The sequence below is a fragment of the Panulirus ornatus genome, chromosome 58 (assembly GCF_036320965.1).
Source record: "Panulirus ornatus isolate Po-2019 chromosome 58, ASM3632096v1, whole genome shotgun sequence".
Classification (NCBI taxonomy): Eukaryota; Metazoa; Arthropoda; class Malacostraca; order Decapoda; family Palinuridae; genus Panulirus; species Panulirus ornatus.
This window is the reverse complement of record NC_092281.1, coordinates 4164694-4183413: the sequence shown is the minus strand read 5'-3', so window position 1 is coordinate 4183413 and position 18720 is coordinate 4164694. Positions and strand designations below refer to the sequence as shown.

General features: G+C 41.8%; 1 protein-coding gene across 3 annotated transcripts in view; it reads left to right on the top strand.

The window, feature by feature from the left end:
* The window catches only part of LOC139766856 (GPI ethanolamine phosphate transferase 2-like), a 110396-nt gene extending 102039 nt beyond the window's left edge, over window positions 1-8357 (top strand). For all 3 annotated transcript variants that reach the window (XM_071695814.1, XM_071695813.1, XM_071695815.1), the window contains one exon: window positions 2410-8357. In XM_071695814.1, the coding sequence (XP_071551915.1) occupies window positions 2410-2635 (226 nt within the window). In that variant the 3' untranslated portion in view covers window positions 2636-8357. The remainder of the gene's footprint in view (window positions 1-2409) is intronic.
* Window positions 8358-18720: the final 10363 nt, after the last annotated feature.

Below are 18720 nucleotides of genomic sequence, written 5' to 3'. Positions count from 1 at the left end.
CCCAATTGACTTGACCCTCAACCCTACTGTACCTAATAACCTTGCTCTTATTCACATTTACTCTTAACTTTCTTCTTCCACACACTTTTCCAAACTCAGTCACCAGCTTCTGCAGTTTCTCACATGAATCAGCCACCAGCGCTGTATCATCAGCGAACAACAACTGACTCACTTCCCAAGCTCTCTCATCCCCAACAGACTTCATACTTGCCCCTCTTTCCAAAACTCTTGCATTTACCTCCCTAACAACCCCATCCATAAACAAATTAAACAACCATGGAGACATCACACACCCCTGCCGCAAACCTACATTCACTGAGAACCAATCACTTTCCTCTCTTCCTACACGTACACATGCCTTACGTCCTCGATAAAAACTTTTCACTGCTTCTAACAACTTTCCTCCCACACCATATATTCTTAATACCTTCCACAGAGCATCTCTATCAACTCTATCATATGCCTTCTCCAGATCCATAAATGCTACATACAAATCCATTTGCTTTTCTAAGTATTTCTCACATACATTCTTCAAAGCAAACACCTGATCCACACATCCTCTACCACTTCTGAAACCACACTGCTCTTCCCCAGTCTGATGCTCTGTACATGCCTTCACCCTCTCAATCAATACCCTCCCATATAATTTACCAGGAATACTCAACAAACTTATACCTCTGTAATTTGAGCACTCACTCTTATCCCCTTTGCCTTTGTACAATGGCACTATGCACGCATTCCGCCAATCCTCAGGCACCTCACCATGAGTCATACATACATTGAATAACCTTACCAACCAGTCAACAATACAGTCACCCCCTTTTTTAATAAATTCCACTGCAATACCATCCAAACTCAACAAACTTATACCTCTGTAATTTGAGCACTCACTCTTATCCCCTTTGCCTTTGTACAATGGCACTATGCACGCATTCCGCCAATCCTCAGGCACCTCACCGTGAGTCATACATACATTGAATAACCTTACCAATCAGTCAACAATACAGTCACCCCCTTTTTTAATAAATTCCACTGCAATACTATCCAAACCTGTTGCCTTGCCGGCTTTCATCTTCCGCAAAGCTTTTACTACCTCTTCTCTGTTTACCAAATCATTTTCCCTAACCCTCTCACTTTGCACACCACCTCGACCAAAACACCCTATATCTGCCACTCTATCATCAAACACATTCAACAAACCTTCAAAATACTCACTCCATCTCCCTCTCACATCACCACTACTTGTTATCACCACTACTTTGTTTTCCTTATTTAAAGTTGATATGGAAAAGGATGATACATATCAAATCTGTAAGCATCTTATCAACCCAGTAAAGTACATGAAATGTATTTTACAGGCAAATTTATAAACTAAGGTACAATAAAGTGAGGAAAAAAATGTTCCTACCTGCAATTATTCCTGACAAGATTTTGCTGGAATGGCACTGCTAGCACATACTATTCAAGGCATGTCTTGCCTGATGAATTATACTGTTTCTACCTACCACTACTCCTTTGGAATAATTAGCCATCCAAGGTTCATCAGGGGAACATTTTCTTACAAATATTTATGAAATCACCACATGTATTTATCTGATTTTCCAGATGTTGCCTTACATACTCTTTTTGCTCGATACTCATACATTTTTTTATATCTTTTTGTCATGTTCCTAGGAATTATTCCCAGCTTGGTGATTCTTTACCTTCCTTGCTGAGATGCCCTCAAATTTAGAATGTTACTCTTTATGCCTTCTGTTTGCTACCATGCTTATATTATAGTGTATCTCCCCCTTATTTCTAAACCACAGAATTCAAATTCTTTGAGCCTCTTGAGGTAATTCATGTTCATGAAATAGAACAGATTCAAGAACAGTAGAAATTCATTTGGCTTTGGCTTATGCCTTACATGAAGTGTCTCAGATACAGCATTCAAGATTTGGGTGTAAATATTAAGAGATGACAGAGTGGAGGAAAGAGAGAACAAAGAAGAGATATATATAGTATGAGGAAATTTCAAGATGCTTAACTGACAATAGGTTGATGAGGAAGATGTATGCTCATAGAGATGAAAGTAGAAGTAGTAAACTATGAAGGCAGTGGACAGACGCAGAGTAGTTTGTGTATGGCTAGAATTATTTTAGACGAGGATGCCAGGGAAATTGAGTGCAATGGAATTGTTTTGTATGTGAAGTAGTTGTTGCAAATGAAGTTACTTGTTTTTATTTGTCTGATTATTTTTAATGAGCAAAGTGAAAAATTTTGAAGTTATTATAACTGTGGGGCATCTTGTTTTCATTTTAGTTTATGAGACTAATTTGAGGATGTGTATGCACATGAATCACCCTGTGTACCTTGTAAAAAAAGTTAAAGATGAAATTCAGATTCTAAATTTTATCTGTTTGTTACTAGGTGGCAGCAACCATTATGTATATGGTGGTGTGTGCGATTGGCTACTATCAGCCTCTACCTGGTGAATGTCACATTTCAACGGCACCATCTTTTCATCTGGTCAGTCTTCACTCCAAAACTCCTCTATGAAGGTTCACATATTCTCGTCTTATGTCTTCTTACTATTTTTATGAGGAGTGTAGAGAAAATTTGCACTGTCCTGGAAGTTACTTATAGATTTGAATGATTTAATTACATTTTTATGTATTGTGTAGTATTAGATAAACCACAAATGTTCTTTATATATAGTATTTTGGTTAAGTATAAAACTATAAATAGAAGTTTGCATTCTGATTTTAGAAAAACATGGTCAGCATATTCTTTTTCTTTTTTTGTATTATGCCATTTCCTGTGTTAACAGGCAGCACCAGGAACAAATGAAGAAATTGCCTCATTTGCTCAGATCCAATCTCTAAGTTTTTGTTTTTTCCCAACAAAACCACATTCCCCTATCCACAACCAGGCAGGTTCCATAGGCCTTTCCATGTTTACCCCGCTGCATATGCTCTGATTCAGTACACTGACAGTACTTCGCTCCCTATATACCATAATATTTCAACTCACTTTATCCCATGCACTCCTTACATCCTTCTGCATGTTCAGGCCCCTTAGCCACTCCATCCTTCCATCCCCAGTCTAGTCTTCCCCTTCTTCTTGTCCCTTCAACATCCTTTTTGTCAACCTTTCCTAATGCATTCTTTCCCAGTATCTGAACCATTTCAGCACACCCTCTCTCTGGCATACTGTTGTCATTACCACATGTCTCTCTTATGCTATCATTTCTTAATCGATTCTCCTTACACCATGGACTGTACTCAAACATTTAATTTCTAACACATTCATCCTATTCCATTAATCCTCATCTATAGCCCATTCCAAGCATCTATAAACTATCAGGATTACTGTACCCTCAAACATACCCATCTTTGCCCTCACAGATAGCAGCCTTTCTACACAGTTCTCATTACTTCCCTGACCTTTGTTCCCTCACTCACTTTATGACACATCATTTCCAGTGGTTCCATTGATTTCAGCACAAAAATCGACAAGCTCTTCACCATTTCCATTCACAAAACTGACTTCCCCATGTACGCCAATTATTCTCTCAACTGCCACATTACTCACCCTCGCATTTAAGTCACCCATCACTAATACCCTGTCTTGTGCACCAAAACTGATGACACACTCATTCAGCTGCTCCCAAAACACTTGCTTTTCAAGATCTTTATTCTCATGACTAGGTGCATAAGCACCCATAATCACCCATCTCTCTTCACCTACTTTGAGGTTTACCCACATCAATCTAGAATTTACTTCCTTACACTATCACACACTCCCATGACTCCTGCTTCAGGAGTACTGTTACTCCTTCCTTAGCTCTTGTCCTCTTATCAGCCTGTGACTTTACTCCCAAGGTGTTTCAAAACCATTCTTCCCCTTTACGCTTGAGCCTTGTTTCACTTATAGCCAGAACATCCAGGTTTCTTTCCTCAAACATACTACCTATTTCTCCTTTCCTCTCATCTTGGTTTCATCCACACACATTCAGACACCCCAGTCTTAGCCTTTGAGGTGGATGAGCATTCCCCGCTTGATTCCTGCTTTTCCTCTTTTAGGAATTGAAATCCAAGGGAAGGGTTTAGTCACCTTCTACAACATGCAGGGAATACATGGGAAGTATTCTTTCTCCCTGTGATAGGAGGAAGATGAGAGTAAATATGAATAAAAGCAATGTTATTAGGTTTAGGAGTTCTGAGGGACAAGTTATTTGGGGTGTGAGTTTGAATGGAGTAAAATTGGGGTAATGGTGTTTAAATACCCAGGAGTGGACATGGCAGCAAATAATACAATAGAAGCAGAAATGAGTCATAGATTGGTTGAGGGGGGCAAAGGTTCTGGGAATCCTAAAGAAAGTGTGGAAATAGAAAAGATTATCTGGGAGGGCAAAAATAGGTATTTTTGAATGTGTATAAGTCCCAACAGTATTATAAGGAAGCAAGGCATGGGCTATTAAGGCTGTGCTGAGGAGGGTGGATCTTCTGGAAATGAAGTGTTTGAGGACAGTATGATGTGAGGTGGTTTGATCGAGTAAGTAATGAAAGAGTAAGAGAGATGTGTGGTAATAAAAAAAGTATGGTTGAGAGAGCACAAGAGGGTGTGTTGAAATGCATTGGACTTATGGATAGGATGAGTAAGGAAAGGTTGACAAAGAGGGTATATGTATCAGAAGTGAAAGAAATAGGAACAGTGACACCAAACTGGAGATGGAAGTGTGGAGTGAAAAAGATTTTGAGTAATCAGGGAATGAACATGCAGGAGGGTGAAAGGCGTACATGGGATAGAGTGAATTGGAATGATGTCATATATTGGGGCTGACGTGCTGTCAGTGGACTAAACCAGGGCATTTAAAGCATCTAGGATAAACCATGAAAAGGTCAGGGGGGGCCTGTTTGTGGATAGGGAGCTCTGGTTTTGGACCATTTCACATGACAGCTAGAAATGGATGTGCTGGATATGAGAGGGTGTGGCCTTTCATCTGTTCCTGGTGGTACCTCATTAATGTGGTGAATAGCAATCAAGTATGAATATATTAATAAAATAAAATATTAATATATTAATTTTCCAAAAGGAAGAGAGAAGTGGGCCAAGTGAGGATATTCCCTCTAAGGCTCAGTCCTCTGTTCTTAACTGTACTTCGCTGATGCGGGAGATGGCCAATATGTATGTAAATATATGTATGTATATAATTTGGAAATGGAGCTGTGGTTTCGGTGCATTACACACGACAGCTAGAGACTGAGTGTGAACAAATGAGGCCTTTGTTGTCTTTTCCGAGTGCCACCTCTCACACGCGCGTGTGGGGGAGGTGCCATTTCATGTGTGGCGGGGTGGCGATGGGAATGGATAAAGGCAGCAAGTATGAATGTGTACATGTGTATATATGTATATGTCTGTGTATGTATATCCATGTATACATTGAAATGTATAGGTATGTATATGTGCGTGTGTGGGTGTTTATGTATATACATGTGTATATGGATGGGTTGGATCATTCTTTCGTCTATTTCCTTGTGCAACCTTGCTAACATGGGAGACAGCGACTAATAATATATATATATTATATTTATTTTTTTTATTTTGCTTTGTTGCTGTCTCCCGCGTTTGCGAGGTAGCACAAGGAAACAGACGAAAGAAAATGGCCCAACCCACCCCCATACACATGTATATACACACATGTCCACACACGCAAATATACATACCTATACATCTCAATGTACACATATATATACACACTCAGACACATACATATATACCCATGCACACAATGCACACTGTCTGCCTTTATTCATTCCCATCGCCACCTCGCCACACATGGAATACCATCCCCCTCCCCCCTCATGTGTGCGGGGTAGCGCTAGGAAAAGACAACAAAGGCCTCATTCGTTCACACTCAGTCTCTAGCTTTCATGCAATAATGCCCGAAACCACAGCTCCCTTTCCACATCCAGGCCCCACATAACTTTCCATGGTTTACCACAGACGCTTCACATGCCCTGATTCAATCCACTGACAGCACGTCAACCCCGGTATACCACATCGATCCAGTTCACTCTATTCCTTGCCTGCCTTTCACCCTCCTGCATGTTCAGGACCCGATCACTCAAAATCTTTTTCACTCCATCTTTCCACCTCCAATTTGGTCTCCCACTTCTCCTCGTTCCCTCCACCTCCGACACATATATCCTCTTGGTCAATCTTTCCTCACTCATTCTCTCCATGTGCCCAAACCATTTCAAAACACCCTCTTCTGCTCTCTCAACCATGCTCTTTTTATTTCCACACATCTCTCTTACCCTTACATTACTTATTCGATCAAACCACCTCACACCACACATTGTCCTCAAACATCTCATTTCCAGCACATCCACCCTCCAGCGCACAACTCTATCCATAGCCCACGCCTCGCAACCATACAACATTGTTGGAACCACTATTCCTTCAAACATAGCCATTTTTGCTTTCGGAGATAATGTTCTCGACTTCCACACATTCTTCAAGGCTCCCAGGATTTTCGCCCCCTCTCCCACCCTATGATTCACATTCGCTTCCTGGGTTCCATCTGCTGCCAGATCCACTCCCAGATATCTAAAACACTTTACTTCCTCCAGTTTTTCTCCATTCAAACTAACCTCCCAATTGACTTGACCCTCAACCCTACTGTACCTAATAACCTTGCTCTTATTCACATTTACTCTTAACTTTCTTCTTTCACACACTTTACCAAACTCAGTCACCAGCTTCTGCAGTTTCTCACATGAATCAGCCACCAGCACTGTATCATCAGCGAACAACTGACTCACTTCCCAAGCTCTCTCATCCCCAACAGACTTCATACTTGCCCCTCTTTCCAAAACTCTTGCATTCACCTCCCTAACAACCCCATCCATAAACAAATTAAACAACCATGGAGACATCACACACCCCTGCCGCAAACCTGCATTCACTGAGAACCAATCACTTTCCTCTCTTCCTACACGTACACATGCCTTACATCCTCTATAAAAACTTTTCACTGCTTCCAACAACTTGCCTCCCACACCATATATTCTTAATACCTTCCACAGAGCATCTCTATCAACTCTATCATATGCCTTCTCCAGATCCATAAATGCTACATACAAATCCATTTGCTTTTCTACGTATTTCTCACATACATTCTTCAAAGCAAACACCTGATCCACACATCCTCTACCACTTCTGAAAGCACACTGCTCTTCCCCAGTCTGATGCTCTGTACATGCCTTCACCCTCTCAATCAATACCCTCCCATATAATTTGCCAGGAATACTCAACAAACTTATACCTCTGTAATTTGAGCACTCACTCTTATCCCCTTTGCCTTTGTACAATGGCACTATGCAAGCATTCTGCCAATCCTCAGGCACCTCACCATGAATCATACATACATTAAATAACCTTACCAACCAGTCAACAATACAGTCACCCCCTTTTTTGATAAATTCCACTGCAGTACCATCCAAACCTGCTGCCTTGCTGGCTTTCATCTTCTGCAATGCTTTTACTACCTCTTCTCTGTTTACCAAATCATTTTCCCTAACCCTCTCACTTTGCACACACCTCGACCAAAACACCCTATATCTGCCACTCTATCATCAAACACATTCAACAAACCTTCAAAATACTCATTCCATCTCCTTCTCACATCACCAATACTAGTTATCACCTCCCCATTAGCCCCCTTCACTGAAGTTCCCATTTGCTCCCTTGTCTCATCCACTTTATTTACCTCCTTCCACAACATCTTTTTATTTTCCTTAAAATTTAATGATACTCTCTCACCTCAACTCTCATTTGCCCACTTTTTCACCTCTTGCACCTTTCTCTTGACCTCCTGCTTCTTTCTTTTATACATCTCCCAGTTATTTGCATTTTTTCCTTGCAAAAATCGTCCAAATGCCTCTCTCTTCTCTTTCACTAATAATCTTTCTTCTTCATCCCACCACTCACTACCCTTTCTAATCAACCCACCTCCCACGCTTCTTATGCCACAAGCATCTTTTGCGCAAGTCATCACTGCTTCCCTAAATACATCCCAAGGGGCAAGTATGAAGTCTGTTGGGGATGAGAGAGCTTGGGAAGTGAGTCAGTTGTTGTTCGCTGATGATACAGCGCTGGTGGCTGATTCATGTGAGAAACTGCAGAAGCTGGTGACTGAGTTTTGTAAAGTGTGTGGAAGAAGAAAGTTGAGAGTAAATGTGAATAAGAGCAAGGTTATTAGGTACAGTAGGGGTGAGGGTCAAGTCAATTGGGAGGTGAGTTTGAATGGAGAAAAACTGGAGGAAGTGAAGTGTTTTAGATATCTGGGAGTGGATCTGTCAGCGGATGGAACCATGGAAGCGGAAGTGGATCATAGGGTGGGGGAGGGGGCGAAAATTTTGGGAGCCTTGAAAAATGTGTGGAAGTCGAGAACATTATCTCGGAAAGCAAAAATGGGTATGTTTGAGGGAATAGTGGTTCCAACAATGTTGTATGGTTGCGAGGCGTGGGCTATGGATAGAGATGTGCGCAGGAGGATGGATGTGCTGGAAATGAGATGTTTGAGGACAATGTGTGGTGTGAGGTGGTTTGATCGAGTAAGTAACGTAAGGGTAAGAGAGATGTGTGGAAGTAAAAAGAGCGTGGTTGAGAGAGCAGAAGAGGGTGTTTTGAAATGGTTTGGGCACATGGAGAGAATGAGTGAGGAGAGATTGACCAAGAGGATATATGTGTCGGAGGTGGAGGGAACGAGGAGAAGAGGGAGACCAAATTGGAGGTGGAAAGATGGAGTGAAAAAGATTTTGTGTGATCGGGGCCTGAACATGCAGGAGGGTGAAAGGAGGGCAAGAAATAGAGTGAATTGGAGTCATGTGGTATACAGGGGTTGACGTGCTGTCAGTGGATTGAAGCAAGGCATGTGGAGCGTCTGGGGTAAACCATGGAAAGCTGTGTAGGTATGTATATTTGCGTGTGTGGACGTGTGTATGTGCATGTGTATGGGGGGGGGGGGTGGGCCATTTCTTTCGTCTGTTTCCTTGCGCTACCTCGCAAACGCGGGAGACAGCGACAAAGTATAAAAAAAAAAAAAAAAAAAAAATTTATATATATATAAAGTAAAGTGTTTTAGATATCTGGGAGTGGATCTGGCAGCGGATGGAACCATGGAAGTGGAAGTGAATCATAGGATGGGGGAGGGGGCGAAAATCCTGGGAGCCTTGAAGAATGTTTGGAAGTCGAGAACATTATCTCGGAAATCAAAAATGGGTATGTTTTAAGGAATAGTGGTTCCAACAATGTTGTATGGTTGCGAGGTGTGGGCTATGGATAGAGTTGTGCGCAGGAGGGTGGATGTGCTGGAAATGAGGACAATATGTGGTGTGAGGTGGTTTGATCGAGTAAGTAATGTAAGGGTAAGAGGGATGTGTGGAAATAAAAAGAGCGTGGTTGAGAGAGCAGAAGAGGGTGTTTTGAAATGGTTTGGGCACATGGAGAGAATGAGTGAGGAAAGATTGACCAAGAGGATATATGTGTCGGAGGTGGAGGGAACAAGGAGAAGTGGGAGACCAAATTGGAGGTGGAAAGATGGAGTGAAAAAGATTTTGAGTGATCGGGGCCTGAACATGCAGGAGGGTGAAAGGCGGGCAAGGAATAGAGTGAATTGGATCGATGTGGTATACCGGGGTCGACGTGCTGTCAATGGATTGAATCAGGGCATGTGAAGCGTCTGGGGTAAACCATGGAAAGTTGTGTGGGGCCTGGATGTGGAAAGGTAGCTGTGGTTTCGGGCAATATTATATGACAGCTAGAGACTGAGTGTGAACGAATGGGGCTTTTGTTGTCTTTTCCTAGCGCTACCTCGCACACATGAGGGGGGAGGGAGATGTTATTCCATGTGTGGTGAGGTGGCGATGGGAATAAATAAAGGCAGACTATGAATTATGTACATGTACATATGTCTGTGTGTGTATATATATGTGTGTTCATTGAGATGTATAGGTATGTATGTTTGTGTGTGTGGACGTGTATGTATATACATGTGTATGGGGGTGGGTTGGGCCATTTCTTTCGTCTGTTTCCTTGCGCTATCTCGCAAACGCAGGAGACAGCGACAAAGCAAAATAAAATAATAATAATAATATATATATTATATTTATTTATATTTTATACTCTGTTGCTATCTCCCACTGATAGGGTGGTTAGGGAGGTAAATGCAAGAGTTTTGGAGAGGGGGCAAGTATGCAGTGTGTTGTGGATGAGAGGGCTTCGGAAGCAAGTCAGTTGGTGTTTGCTGATGATACCGTGCTGGTGGCTGATTCGGGTGAGAAACTGCAGAAGTTGGTGACTGAATTTGGTAAAGTGTGTGAAAGAATAAAGCTGAGAGTAAATGTGAATAAGAGCAAGGTTATTAGATTCAGTAGGGTTGACAGACAAGTTAATTGGGAGGTAAGTTTGAATGGAGAAAAACTAGAGGAAGTGAAGTGTTTTAGATATCCGGGAGTGAATTTGGCAGTGGATGGAACCATGGAAGTGGAAGTGAGTCACATGGTGGAGGAGGGGGCGAAGGTTGTGGGAGTGTTGAAGAATGTGTGGAAGGCAACGCCATTATTTCGGAGAGCAAAAATGGGTGCTTGAAGGAATAGTGGTTCCAATAATGTCGTATGGTTCCAAGGAGTGGGCTATAGATAGGGTTGTGCAGAGGAGGGTGGATGTGTTGGAAATGAGATGTTTGAGGACAATATGTGGTGAGAGATGGTTTGATCGAGTAAGTAATGAAAGGGTAAGAAAATTTGTGGTAATAAAAAGAGTGTGGTTGAGAGAGCAGAAGAGGTGTATTGAAATGGTTTGGCCACATAGAGAGAATGAGTGAGGAAAGATTGACAAAGGGGATATGTGTGTCAGAGGAGGGAACGAGGAGAAGTGTGAGACCAAATTGGAGGTGGAAGGATGGAGTGAAAAAGATTTTGAGTGATTGGGGCCTGAACATAGAGGAAGGTGACAGGCATGCATGGAATAGAGTGAATTGGAACGATGTGGTATGCCGGAGTCAGTGTGCTGTCAGTGGATTGAACCAGGGCATGTGAAGCTTTTGGATTAAACCACAGAAAGTTTTGTGGGGGCTGGATGTGGAAAGGGAGCTGTGGTTTGGGTGCATTACACATGACAGCTAGAGACTGAGTGTGAACGAATGTGGCCATTGTTGTCTCTTCCTAGTGCTACATCACACACATGCACGGGATGGTGGTGCCATTTCATGTGTGGCGGGGTGGTGACGGGAATGGATGAAGGCAGCAAGTATGAATATGTACATGTGTATATATGTATATGTCTGTGTATGTATATGTATGTATATGTTGAAATGCATAGGTATGTACATGTGCGTGTGTGGGCATTTATGTATATACATGTGTATGTAGGTGGGTTCGGCCATTCTTTCGTCTGTTTCTGTGCGCTACCTCGCTGACACGGGAGACAGCGATTAAGTATGATAAATAAATAAATAAAGGAAACAGACAACGAATGGCCCAACCCACCCACATACACATGTATATACATAAACACCCACACATGCACATAAACATACATATGCATTTCAACGTATACATACATATACATACACAGACATATACATACATACACAGGTACATATTCATACTTGCTGCTTTCATCCATTCTCATCACCACTATGCCACCATGAAATGGCATCCCACCTTGAGGTAGCGCCAGGGAGAGACAAAATAGGCCACATTCGCACACTCTCAGTCTCAAGCTGTCATGGAAATGCATCGAAACCAGTGGTGTTATGTGGTGAAAAGTCACCATTGGCGAGGATATGTCATTGGGATTATGGTCTTGCCAGAGAACTAGTCACTCAAAAAGAACTTCACAGTTCCCTGCTACTGGAAGTAGTGCAGCCTTGGGTTTAGAAGTCTTTCAAAAGAGGTCTTGGTTTAGCTCTTTCATAGAAATTGGTTTTGGGGTAATCATGAATAAAAAAACAATCATTATTTATAATAATCTTTTAATTTAACTTTTAAGTATATGCTATGTATTAGGAAAGTTTAAGGGTTGATAGAATGGGAAGGATTTCCAGACCCCCTGCTCTTGCCATCTATTCACTTTCTCTGTGCAAAAGACATGTGATTAGTATTCTTTTTCTCCTGTGTGCAGAAGATTCGTGATTAGTATTTCTCTCCTGTCATGCACTGATGTAGTTATGAGTTACCTGGATTGATGCATATTAGACACTCACAGGTAACTGGATCCATGAAAAATATTTACATTGGCAATTTATTCAAGGACAATGTGTTTGTGTGAAATAATGCTTCGTTCTTTATAATTCTGAGTAGAGTTTAGTAGAGATGAATAGAGAGTTAAGAAATATTCCACATGGAATTTGATTGATTCATTTTAAAAAGGAAAGTCTCCACTAGAAAACAGCAAGGCTGGTTGTGGATGACATGTTTCCTAGAAGTCTAGGACTGAGTCTAGTACAGCTGCGAAAAACTTTGATTTCTTGAAGAAATCAGAGAAAAATTATGAAAATCATACATAAAAGAGAATGCATATATGCAAATGGGGCCAATGATCATCTGTTCCTGATGCTTTCTCATAAAGGCTGGAAAGGAAAATGAAATAAAGGACTTGGTAGAATCAAAGCTGATTTAAGTCTCAATATAAATCATTGGCAAGAGGGAAAAGGGTACGATCGTGGGGAGTGAGCAGTTAAACCCAGGATATTCTACATATTATCCATTCACCATGTGTACAATCAAGATATGAATCACAAAGGGCCAGTATTATTATAATCACTCATTTGAGATGCTGAGCTTTTGCAGAGTAGACCATATTACTAATATCTCGATGTTTGTCATGTAACGAAAAATTTTCATATAATTTAGCTACTACTATACTGGATGTAACTCAGATGTGTCTCAGAAAATTCTTCTTATATAATTTGCTTGAAAATTCCATTCTAACATAATGAGAGTAACTGTCTGAAGAGAAACAAAATGTAGATTTAACCTTATATTTTACTGCACCTTATACTTAACACAGATGTTTGACATTTTACTTGTTGCATCTTTGATAAGTGAAATTATCAGCATTTTTACATGAATGTGCTTGTTATTGATATAACAGCCTGTCATGTAAGATTTTAATCTTTAAGTGACTTCATTTAATTATTAAGCAAATAAAAGAAGGACTTTATGCAATCTTGATGTATTATTTCATGTGACTTAAACCTTGTTTAGTTAGCACAAATATTCCTCTATTTCAAGGATACAAAGTACAGGTAAGGTAAAATCACAGACAGAAAATCACAAAGGTACCTGCATTGAGGTTTTTTCCTTTTGTACAATTTGACATGCAATCTATCTACCTATCTATATCTCCCTCCAGGATTTCCCATTAAGAAGTGGCCACAGCAAAAGAGTGTCCACTTATCCCTGTCCTTACATGCCTCCCTTGCATACACCATTCCACGCATTCCTCCACTATTTCTCTCCCCCCAGTATTCCTCTGCCCTATTTGCCATGTCACATGTGGTCTTCCACTCACAGCAACCCCTTTAATTGTATTATCATATACTCTTGTAAACTCCCAGTCTTGCATTCTTTCCTCTTGCCCAAACCACCTCAAAGTATTACATCTCACCCATTCTAGCACTCCACAATTCACTCCCTTTGCATTCCCTGCCGTACCACATCTCTCATGCACCCTTTCATTTCTTTCTTTATCCCATCTAGTCACACTGCATGCTCTTCTAAAGTAGTTCATTTCCACAGCCTGGATCCTTGACCTCTGTGACTCATTCCATGTCCATGTTTCAGCTGCATAGGTCAGAACTGGGAGGACTGTGCTGTCCCTTAATCCTCTCTTCACTTCTTCCATACTTACACCTCTACCCTTCATTATTCTATTAAGGGACCCAATGACTCTTCTACCCTAAACTTCTCTCTCCCTTATCTCTCCTTTCATATCACCACACTTACCCAAGACAGCTCCTAGATACTTAAATTTTCTCATCTTCCAGTCTTTTTCCCCCCACATCCACAACACAATTTACTGTACTTTCTTCTTTCACTTTATATGGTTTTACAAAGTTTGTACTTTCACTCCATTTTCTTTCAGACACCATTACTTTACCTTCAATGACTTACACATATACACATCATAAAACACACTAACAACCTTCTACAACTCCTCTTCACTCTCAGCAAAACAGGCTTGCCACTAGCCACCATATATCACTACCATACTCCATCTATGCACCCCTTTTCCCAATTTTTGCTTTCATCTCTCGTATCACTCCATCCATATATATAAATTTCTTTTTTCTTTCATACATATTCTCCATTTCCTGCACTTGTGAGGTAGTGTTAAGAACAGAGGAATAAGCCTTAGAGGGAATATTCTCACTTGGCCCACTTCTCTGTTCCCTTTTTTTTGAAAAGTAATAAATGCTCCCTCCCCCATTAGTTGCCTTCTACAACACACAAGGAATACATGGGAAGTATGTATGTTCAGGCCCCGGTCGCTCAAAATCTTTTTCACTCCATCCTTCCACCTCCAGTTCAGTCTCCCACGTCTCCTCGTTCCCTCCATCTCTGATACATATATCCTCTTTGTCAATCTTTCCTCTCTCATTCTCTCCATGTGACCAAACCATTTCAGTACATCTTCTTCTGGTCTTTCAACCACACTCTTTTTATTACCACACATCTCTCTTACCCTTTCATTGCTTTCTCAATCAAACCACCTCACGCCACATAGTGTCCTCAAACACTTCATTTCCAACACATCCAAATGTGAATAAGAGCAAGATTATTAGGTACAGTAGGGTTGAGGGACAAGTCAATTGGGAGGTAAGTTTGAATGGAGAAAAACTGGAGGAAGTGAAGTGTTTTAGATATCTGGGAGTGGATTTGGCAGCGGATGGAACCATGGAAGCGGAAGTGAATCATAGTATGGGGGAGGGGGCGAAAGTTCTGGGAGAGTTGAAATATAAGTGGAAGTCGAGAGCGTTATCTTGGAAAGCAAAAGTAGGTATATTTGAAGGAATAGTGGTTCCAACAATGTTATATGGTTGCGAGGCTTGGGCTATTGGATAGAGTTGTTCGGAGGAGAGTGGATGTGCTGGAAATGAGATGTTTGAGGACAATATGTGGTGTGAGGTGGTTTGATCAAGTAAGTAATGAAAGGGTAAGAGAGATGTGTGGTAATAAAAAGAGTGTGGTTGAGAGACCAGAAGAGGGTGTTTTGAAATGGTTTGTTCACATGGAGAAAATGAGTGAGGAAAGATTACAAAAAGGATATATGTGTCAGAGGTGGAGGAACAAGGAGAAGTGGGAGACCAAATTGGAGGTGGAAAGATGGAGCGAAAAAGATTTTAAGTGGTCGGGGCCTGAACATGCAGGAGGGTGAAAGGCGTGCAAGGAATGGAGTGAATTGGAATGATGTGGTATACTGGGGTCAACGTGCTGTCAATGGATTGAACCAGGGCATGTGAAGCGTCTGGGGTAAACCATGGAAAGTTCTGTGGGGCCTGGATAAGGAAAGGGAGCTGTGGTTTCGGTGCATTATTACATGACAGCTAGAGACTGAGTGTGAACGAATGTGGCCTTTGTTGTCTTTTCCTAGCGCTACCTCGCGCATATAAGGGGGGAGGGGGTTGTTATTTCATGTGTGGCGGGGTGGCGATGGGAACAAATAAAGGCAGACTATGAATTATGTTATTTTGCTTTGTCGCTGTCTCCCGCGTTTGCGAGGTAGCGCAAGGAAACAGACGAAATATATGGCCCAACCCACCCCATACACAATGTATACACACACACGTCCACACACGCGAATATACATACCTATACATCTCAATGTACACATATATATACATACACAGACACATACATATATACCCATGCACACAATTCACACTGTCCGCCCCCATTCACTCCCATCGCCACCTCGCCACACATGGAATACCTTCCCCCTCCCCCCTCATGTGTGCGAGGTATCACTAGGAAAAGACAACAAAGGCCCCATTCGTTCACACTCAGTCTCTATCTGCCACGCAATAATGCCCGAAACCACAGCTTCCTTTCCACATCCAGGCCCCACACAACTTTCCATGGTTTACCGCAGACGCTTCACATGCCCTGATTCAATCCACTGACAGCACGTCAAACCCGGTATACCACATCGATCCAATTCACTTTATTCCTTGCCCGCCTTTCACCCTCCTGCATGTTCAGGCCCCGATCACACAAAATCTTTTTAACTCCATCTTTCCACCTCCAATTTGGTCTCCCACTTCTACTCGTTCCCTCCACCTCCGACACATATATCCTCTTGGTCAATCTTTCCTCACTCATTCTCTCCATGTGCCCAAACCATTTCAAAACACCCTCTTCTGCTCTCTCAACCACGTTCTTTTTATTTCCACACATCCCTCTTACCCTTACATTACTTATTCGATCAAACCACCTCACACCACACATTGTCCTCAAACATCTCATTTCCAGCACATCCACCCTCCTGCACACAACTCTATCCATAGCCCACGCCTTGCAACCATACAACATTGTTGGAACCACTATTCCTTCAAACATACCCATTTTTGCTTTCGGAGATAATGTTCTCGACTTCCACACATTCTTCAAGGCTCCCAGGATTTTCGCCCCCTCCCCCACCCTATGATTCACTTCCGCTTCCATGGTTCCATCCGCTGCCAGATCCACTCCCAGATATCTAAAACACTTTACTTCCTCCAGTTTTTCCCCATTCAAACTTACCTCCCAATTGACTTGACCCTCAACCCTACTGTACCTAATAACCTTGCTCTTATTCACATTTATTCTTAACTTTCTTCTTTCACACACTGTACCAAACTCAGTCACCAGCTTCTGCAGTTTCTCACATGAATCAGCCACCAGCGCTGTATCATCAGCGAACAACAACTGACTCACTTCCCAAGCTCTCTCATCCACAACAGACTGCATACTTGCCCCTCTTTCCAAAACTCTTGCATTTACCTCCCTAACAACCCCATCCATAAACAAATTAAACAACCATGGAGACATCACACACCCCTGCCGCAAACCTACATTCACTGAAAAAGTGATTGGTTCTCAGTGAATGTAGGTTTGCGGCAGGAGTGTGTGATGTCTCCATGGTTGTTTAATTTGTTTATGGATGGGGTTGTTAGGGAGGTGAATGCAAGAGTTTTGGAAAGAGGGGCAAGAATGAAGTCTGTTGTGGATGAGAGAGCTTGGGAAGTGAGTCAGTTGTTGTTCGCTGATGATACAGTGCTGGTGGCTGATTCATGTGAGAAACTGCAGAAGCTGGTGACTGAGTTTGGTAAAGCGTGTGAAAGAAGAAAGCTGGGAGTAAATATGAATAAGAGCAAGGTTATTAGGTACAGTAGGGTTGAGGGACTAGTCAACTGGGAGGTAAGTTTGAATGGAGAAAAACTGGAGGAAGTGAAGTGTTTTAGATATCTGGGAGTGGATTTGGCAGCCGATGGAACCATAAAAGCGGACGTGAATCATAGGGTGGGGGAGGGGGCGAAAGTTCTGGGAGCCTTGAAGAATGTGTGGAAGGCAAGAACATTATCTTGGAAAGCAAAAATGGGTATGTTTGAAGGAATAGTGGCTCCAACAATGTTATATGGTTGTGAGGCGTGGGCTATAGATAGAGTTGTGCGGAGGAGGGTGGATGTGCTAGAAATGAGTTGTTTGAGGACAATATGTGGTGTGAGGTGGTTTAATCGAGTAAGTAATAATAGGGCAAGAGAGATGTATGGTAATAAAAAGAGTGTGGTTGAGAGAGCAGGAGAGTGTGTTTTGAAATGGTTTGGTCACATGGAGAGAATGAGTAAGGAAAGATTGACAAAGAGGATATTATGTGTCAGAGGTGGAGGGAATGAGGAGAAGTGGGAGACCAAATTGGAGGTGGAAAGATGGGGTGAAAAAGATTTTGAGCGATCGGGGCCTGAACATGCAGGATGGTGAAAGGCGTGCAAGGAATAGAGTGAATTGGAACGATGTGGTATACCGGGGTCGACGTGCTGTCAATGGATTGAACCAGGGCATGTGAAGCGTCTCGGTAAACCATGGAAAGTTCTGTGGAGCCTGGATGTGGAAAGGGAGCTATGGTTTCGGTGCATTATTACATGACAGCTATAGACTGAGTGTGAACGAATGTGGCATTTGTTGTCTTTTCCTTGCGCTACCTCGCGCATATAAGGGGGGAGGGGGTTGATATTTCATGTGTGGTGGGGTGGGGATGGAAATGAATAAAGGCAGACATTATGAATTATGTACATGTGTATATATGTAAATGTCTGTGTGTATATATATGTATACGTTGAGATGTATAGGTATGTATATTTGCTTGTGTGGACGTGTATGTGGGTGGGTTGGGCCATTTTTTCTTCTGTTTCCTTGCGCTACCTCACTAACGCGGGAGACAGCGACAAAGCAAAATAAATAAATAAAAATAGTATTGTAGCTTATGTATCGTCCAGCATGCTCGCTGGTTATGAGTCAACCTGAAAGATGACATGGTTTTTTGAGGAGGCAGATGTTATGTATTTAATTTTTTGTACCTTGAAAAAGAATGTTTTTGTTTTGTATAATGTCCCATAATATACCGTTAACTTTTCTCTTACAGACTTAAAGAATGTTATAGATTTTCTATTCTTTTATTATGTCACTG